At 34.2% G+C, this 7,666-nt stretch overlaps 1 protein-coding gene across 1 annotated transcript in view; it reads left to right on the top strand.

Moving 5' to 3' along the window:
• The first annotated feature begins 757 nt into the window (after positions 1–757).
• LOC107750978 (poly(rC)-binding protein 4-like) overlaps positions 758–7,666 on the top strand; it is a 35,988-nt gene continuing 29,079 nt past the window's right edge. Inside the window, exons 1-2 of the mRNA XM_016566549.1 lie at positions 758–891; positions 3,792–3,815. Coding sequence (XP_016422035.1) covers positions 784–891; positions 3,792–3,815 — 132 coding nt within the window. The 5' untranslated portion in view covers positions 758–783. The remainder of the gene's footprint in view (positions 892–3,791; positions 3,816–7,666) is intronic.

The following is a 7,666-nucleotide window of genomic DNA, read 5'->3' as shown; positions in this document are numbered from 1 at the left end:
GCCCGAATCCCACGTCAGGATGAACTGTGAGCAGGATTTTGGAGATGGAGGCATGAACGTCACTCTAACTCTCCGGCTGCTCATGCACGGCAAGGTAAACGCACACACTTACACCACAAACATTCAGTGTTTTCGGTGCAAGACAACCCTGAGAGAAGCAGCCCGATGTTTACATTTTGAAACTTCTTATGAAAACTGAAGCTGGATGATTATGTTTAATATTTACCTTATGCTCAATGGTATTTTGTTAGCAATGTAGGCTAGTTTTGTGTGTCACAACACATTAATACAGAGATGTTTTAACATAATCTCTGATTTAACTTCAGCATGCAGATAGTATTGAGAAGTGTGATTTTGTATGCGTTATTTTGATAAATTGGATTAAAATAATGATTCAGCTGTTCATTATGTTTCCATCATTATTCAGAAATGTTCACTGAAGTTCCCATTTTATTTTATTCATTATTTATTTTATTTTATTTTTGTCAAAGTTTATCAAAACAAAGTTTTGCATACATTAGAATGTGTCCTATTCATTCATTCATTCATTCATGTATTTATTTATTTTTCTGAACCAAAATAATGACCGCCATATATTTTACCATGAATTACACTAAAATGTAATGTATTGTAACAATAGTTCATATTAAAAAAAAAACCTTGTCAGGCATATTTATAACACAAATCATTACATGGCATTAAAAGACTCTATTTAAGGACCACAGTGCAGACACCAAAAATACAAATTTATCTGCCCATTCCATCATCCGAAGAGCATCTTTCATGCGTCTCCCTGGGCCCGAATCCCACGTCAGGATGAACTGTGAGCAGGATTTTGGAGATGGAGGCATGAACGTCACTCTAACTCTCCGGCTGCTCATGCACGGCAAGGTAAACGCACACACTTACACCACAAACATTCAGTGTTTTCGGTGCAAGACAACCCTGAGAGAAGCAGCCCGATGTTTACATTTTGAAACTTCTTATGAAAACTGAAGCTGGATGATTATGTTTAATATTTACCTTATGCTCAATGGTATTTTGTTAGCAATGTAGGCTAGTTTTGTGTGTCACAACACATTAATACAGAGATGTTTTAACATAATCTCTGATTTAACTTCAGCATGCAGATAGTATTGAGAAGTGTGATTTTGTATGCGTTATTTTGATAAATTGGATTAAAATAATGATTCATTCATTCATTATGTTTCCATCATTATTCAGAAATGTTCACTGAAGTTCCCATTTTATTTTATTCATTATTTATTTTATTTTATTTTTGTCAAAGTTTATCAAAACAAAGTTTTGCATACATTAGAATGTGTCCTATTCATTCATTCATTCATTCATTCATGTATTTATTTATTTTTCTGAACCAAAATAATGACCGCCATATATTTTACCATGAATTACACTAAAATGTAATGTATTGTAACAATAGTTCATATTAAAAAAAAAACCTTGTCAGGCATATTTATAACACAAATCATTACATGGCATTAAAAGACTCTATTTAAGGACCACAGTGCAGACACCAAAAATACAAATTTATTGTAATTTAAAATCTTCACCAATTTTTGCCACTATCTTTCAAAACTCTCGGTTTTACCCATTTGTCAGCAAGACGTTTTTAATCATTTAAAAATACAATTTAGTATGATCACTTTTCTTCTATATATTTTAATGCGTACAGCTCAGAATAAGTATGTTGTTTCATTTTTACATAAATATATACCATATATATGTTATGCTAAATATGATGGAACATTATTTCACCTCTATTTTGACATTTGATTTGAACAAAAGTTATTTGAATCATTGAACTAGACACTGGTTTCTATGTGTTTAAAATTACTTTTGTACAGTAAAAAAATAAATATTGCTGTTTATTGCTGAGTTTTAATATACTGTTGGATATACTGTAAATTGATTAAATATTAATATCTTTAATGTGATAAATATCATTCTTGTGTTAATTTAGTAAAAAAAAACTGTGAGAATCATGCCACGATTATTTCCAACTTGATTCTTTGATGTATTTTACATTTCCTAAATGTTTTGAATCTGCTTGAATTCTCTAAAGTTCTTAGTAAACAAATGGTTGTGGATTTCATTGCCATGTCATTACAGTGTCAACATGTTCGTTTAACTGTCAGCCAGCTGCCAGTGACAGATTTCCACCCACATGCCTAGAACTCCATGATATTTCTCATTTGCATATTACTAAAAAGGAATGAGTCATTAAAAACAGTCATGAAAAACCAATGAAAACATAATGAACCGATAATAAACCACCACATTTATATGATTTATGTGCCAATTTACCTTAATTCTTAACAGATTGTGATCTGATCTTCCAATGAAGATAAACGCAGAGATCATTCAAGACTTAAGTGATGCCTTTGATTTTTGGCAGTTTAAAACTCAAATCCTTGCTGAAAACTTTTCGAGAAACTTTGGTACATGAAGTCATAGTACCATAAGTGGTACATTACATCATCCTTCAGACTTTTTCCTGCACTCTAGCCAGAGTTACCACATTTCACAAATCAACCGCCACCTGCGAGAAAACAAAGTTGACGGTTTGCATATTCGTACAGCATGATTCGTATTGGAATGTACGATTTAAAAAAAAAAAAAATCAAGCATGAAAGTCCACCTCTAAACCTAATCGTCAGTTAGTATGATCTAATTTGTACACTTTCGTAAAATCTGTTTACACCCAGTCGTACGAAAACGTACAAATGAGTACAAATTAATTTAAATTAGCCACCAATTCGCCAAAACTTACAATAGTAACAAATTGGCAATAGAGTGTGTTGAGCCACTTGACAAACATTACAAGAAAGTGCATTGCAGTTTCACAAGTAATGAATGTGATTTTAATGCCCATTTGTCAAGCATACTTTAAAGTCAACATGAAATCAACACACATTTTTGGTCTTATTGTAATCGGTTAATCAGTGTATGTTACTCTAAAGAAGAAAAACGCTTTGCTGTTTAATATCTAATTAAAATGAAATGTGATTAGAAATGATCCAACATGCTCCACCTTTAAAATGGCTTCACAACAAACTACCATACACTCTTAAAAATAAAGGTTTCAAAATGGGTTTTTTAAAGTGATGCCATAGAACAGGGGTCCTCAACTCTGGACCTTAAGATCCACTTCCCTGCAGAGTTTAGCTCCAACCCTAATCAAACACACCTAAACAAGCTAACCAAGGTCTTCAGGATTGCTACAAAGTTGCAGGTAGGTGTGTTTAGTAGCTAGGATCTCGAGGTTCAGAGTTGAGGACCCCAGCCATAGAAGAACCATTTTTGGTTCCCCAGTGAACCTTTCTGAGAACAGAACCACTTTTTCTTAGAGTGAAGAACATTGAAGAACCTTTTTCCATGAATGGAATGGAAATGGTGTTAAAGGTTCTTAATGGAACCACTGATGCCAATAAAGAATCTTTGTTTTTAAGAGTGTATAGTAACTTTCGCAATCCAATCAAATCCCGATGGATAAAACCAAGTTTTGTCCTGAAATATTGTACTTCTTGGTCACATAAATCAAATGGGTTATGAACACCATTTTGTGTTGACTTTAAACCCAAGATGGGACATTTAAAAGCTACCAATTGCTTCCAGAGCCTGTAGGGCCCTGATCTAATATGGTTCCACGTGATCCCCAAGTGCACAGACACTCCAGACCCAGCCTACCTCATCAAAACCCACAGACGGCTGAGCGGGGAGTGAGCTTGGTAATCAATAAGCTGACATTTGCTTTGTTTCTCTTTTCACAGGAGGTCGGCAGCATCATAGGCAAGGTGAGCGAATCTTTTTGTTCCTGTTGTCCCTGCTGTTGACTTATTAGATTTGGTGGATGCGTCTTGAGATTTTTGTCGCTATTGGGTTTGTTTTTTCCTCTGTATTAGATTGTTCTCACAATCTTTCACACAGACCTTTAGCTTACAATCCAAAAGCCCAGATTAGAAACCTACAGAATGTATCACTATGCGACTTGATGTTTCCTAGCAAATGGCTTGTTAAATGCGACGAGTCGTGCATCTTATGTATTAATGATCTGGATATATTACGCTGTTCAATTCTACAGCTAGCTCTGTTTATCCCTAGAGCGAGTGCAATTGTCTAAACATGGCACAATCTCTTGGAGAGGCCCGATGTAGATGTCACAATGATTAGTAAACAGTGTGTCAGCTACTGATGAGATGATTTTTGTGGGATTTTTTTCCCTGCTTCGGACAACTCTGGGTCCTGGAGTGACAAAACACATACACGCACAAATACACACGGTTGTTGGCATTTCCTTGGCTCCAAATAAATCTCTTGTGATACACAAAGCTCTCTTCAGAACTGGCCTGCTAATAGGTCTCTGGGCCTTTGCCAGAGTTTGGCCTCAGGACAAGAGCCAGACGGACGGATACAGACCGCTCTGAGCTCCATTGCTGCAAATACGTCTTCTTGAAAACACAGTTCACTCTTGTCTTGCACAAAAAGAATAAAAAAATGAAGACTGTTGCAGTGTCCTAAAAGTGATGAAGAATATGTTAACACAAACGCAAACTTGATTTCATAGTGTGTTCTGATTAAAACATTTAAACAACAAATCAAGAACAAGCTTAGCTGCACTTACTGTAGCAGGGATCTCATCAACCAATGAAAAACAAACGGTAACTGCAACAAGTAATGGCCGAAACATAGTCTGCACCAGAGCTGGGTAGATTACTTACAAACTGTAGTTTGTTGCTGATTCCAAATTACATGACAAAAATTGTAGTTGACAGACTACTTTTAGATTACTTCAAGTCGCTTATCACATTGATTTAAATCAAATAATCTTGTACCATTAGTTGTATTTTTGATATGCAATGTTGAAACACTTCTTAAACCTGAAATGATTTTTGTAAATCGAGTGGTCAAATGCTGTGTAGCCACCTGACTAATGACTGTTTTTTAAATTATTAAATTATAAATTGTAATAATGTTACAATAAAAATTTTAAAATGTAATTTAATCTAATTACAATTACTTAATTTTTGTAATCGGATTACGTAATCAGATTACATAATCAGTTACTACCCAACTCTGGTCTGCGCAGCAAACTTGATTTAATATTGTGTTCTGATTAAAACATCCAAACAACAAATCAAGAACAAACTTAGCTGCACTTCCTGTAGCAGGGATCTCTTTGAACAATAAAAACAAAGCATAGCTGCAACAAGCATTGCCAGAAACCGAATCTATGCAAGTAGGTGAACGCAAACGTTCCTTGCTACACAAACTCGATTTCATATTTTATTCTGGTTAAAACTTCCAAACTACAAATCAATAATAAGCTTAGCTGCACTTCCTGTAGCAGGGATCTCATCAACCAATAAAAAGAAAGCGCTGCAACAAGTAGTGCCTGAAACATACGCAAATATGTGAATGCGCGTTTTCCTTGCTACGCAAACTTAATATTTACGCAAATTTATATTGTGTTCTGGCACACACAAAAAAAGTTTGTGCAGCTGTGTGTGCGTTTCTTGCATTGCCACAAGGGGCGCTATAGCTAGCGTATATATTTTATTCTTTGATTACAGATCGACTACTATTAGGACAAAGCAACAGTTTGCAGAGAATCTGGCTGAGCATGTTTGCTTAAGTTAGTTAAACCATCTACATGATTAGCTAGCTATCTGAATTATAACACGTTGATAACTCTATCGCCCCCTTAAGTTCTGGGGTTATGCACACATTCAGTTTGTTGGCCAGGCATTCGTGCCTGCATTTAAATACTTGCATAGAGTATGTTTCTGGCTGTACTTCCCAATACTGGCAGTGTTCCTAAATCAAAGTGTAACATTGCTGTATCAAAAAGAAAAAGTTAAAAAGCCTTCATCCTTTTGATGCATTAATTTAAGCCACAGTTAGATTTTTCATCAGGCTAATTTGAATATGATTTTCTCTCACCAAGGACTGAAATCATACACAGCTGTCCCAAGGCTTTTAGGTGACATTTATGGAATGATGATCATGTAATGCTCAATCACGTTCCAGTAAAAGATCAGCTAAATTATGTTTTGACATCATCTGTTGTCTTCTTTTACCCTATATTGTTTTTTCTCTGAAGCATAGTAAATAAATGAAGGCCTATGTTGTATAACTCCCCACTGTGAAATCAGTAAACCAAGGCTTGGTTTCACAGACATAGATTAAACAGTCCTAGAATAAATCTGTGCCGTTACCGGTGGTTCTCCATCACAAATCTCCACTGGAGATATTCGTGGGGAGGGGCGGCCTAGAGTCAATTACTATTCGTAATGCATCTTCAGGAGAAAGGAATGAAGGTGAATAGTAAATTATAAGCAGTAAGAGAGCTCAGCCACAGTGGACAATGTTTAATTTGACATAAATGAAAATGAGGCCTCGGAAGTGACTGGAAGTACAAGCGTTCAATGGGCTTCATTCATAAAAACACAAGCAGAACAAATTTCTTTGTTCATGCTGGCTTCTTTGTTCAAGAAGCATTCTTGCGTAAACTGTTGCAATGAATCGAAATTCTTTTTTTTTAATGAATGGTATGCACAGAACATTTAAAAGATGAAAAAGAATTATGGAGAATCAGTAAATTATAAATAATGTATTGCTATTGTGTGATAATCATGTAATCAATAAAAAAGCAACTGCAGTATGATTATGAGTATTATAAAGTGTAATTTAATCTAATTACAAGTACATAATTTTTGGAATATGATTACATAATCCAGATTACATGTAATCGGTTACTACGAACAGGACGCATTTCTTTGTTCATGCTGGCTTCTGTTCAAGACGCATTCTTGCATAAAATGTTACAATGAATCACAATTCGTAATTGTTTTGTATGAATGGGTTTCACGGGAACAAGTTTTTTCTTTGTCATATTTATAGTTTTTTATTTATTTATTTGACAAAAAATTGTTAATTATAAAATTACAAAAAGCTTAAAGTTAGATATTAATATAATTGGAATGCTATTATAGATTTTATTAATAGTTATATATTTTTTTTATTTTAGTAATTATAGTAAATAGTTCTAGTAATTTTGTTGTTTTTGTAATTTTAGTTTAGTTTTTTAACATCTCTATATATTTATACATAGTATATTTCCTTTTTATAATAGTTTTTATTTCAGTTTTATTTTTAGTGATTTTAGTAGATCAAGTTAAATTAAATGAATATGAGAAATGTTTTTTTTTTTTGGCAACAAGCTGAAATGAAATACTTTTTACATGTTTTGTTTCAATTAATGTTGATTTTATTTCAAATAACATTTAGTTAGTTAGTTAACTATAATAACCCAACATTGTCATTGATGAACAACGAAACCCCAAAACATTTTTGTCAGTCATTTTGTTAAATATGCATTTTTAATGTTTCATTGGCTGAATCAACACACAAGTATGACATATTAACAAAATCCTGACATGAAACTCTAGATGGTGCAGTCCAATAGGTCTAACTCAATCTGACATAATGACATCATCACATGGTGCAGCTGATTGGTTCTTTTCGTATCAGCAGCCAATGAGCTTGCTGCTCAACATTCAAATACTTGGCTAGTGCTTGCTGTAGCAGTTGCAGTGTGCTTTAGAAACCCTCCACCTTCCCCAGCTCCACCTGTATAGATCTGCTA

Source organism: Sinocyclocheilus rhinocerous, unplaced genomic scaffold, assembly GCF_001515625.1.
Source record: "Sinocyclocheilus rhinocerous isolate Xijiao unplaced genomic scaffold, SAMN03320098_v1.1 scaffold812, whole genome shotgun sequence".
Lineage (NCBI taxonomy): Eukaryota > Metazoa > Chordata > Actinopteri > Cypriniformes > Cyprinidae > Sinocyclocheilus > Sinocyclocheilus rhinocerous.
Note: the sequence above shows the minus strand (reverse complement) of the source record. Positions and strands in the feature narration are given on the sequence as shown.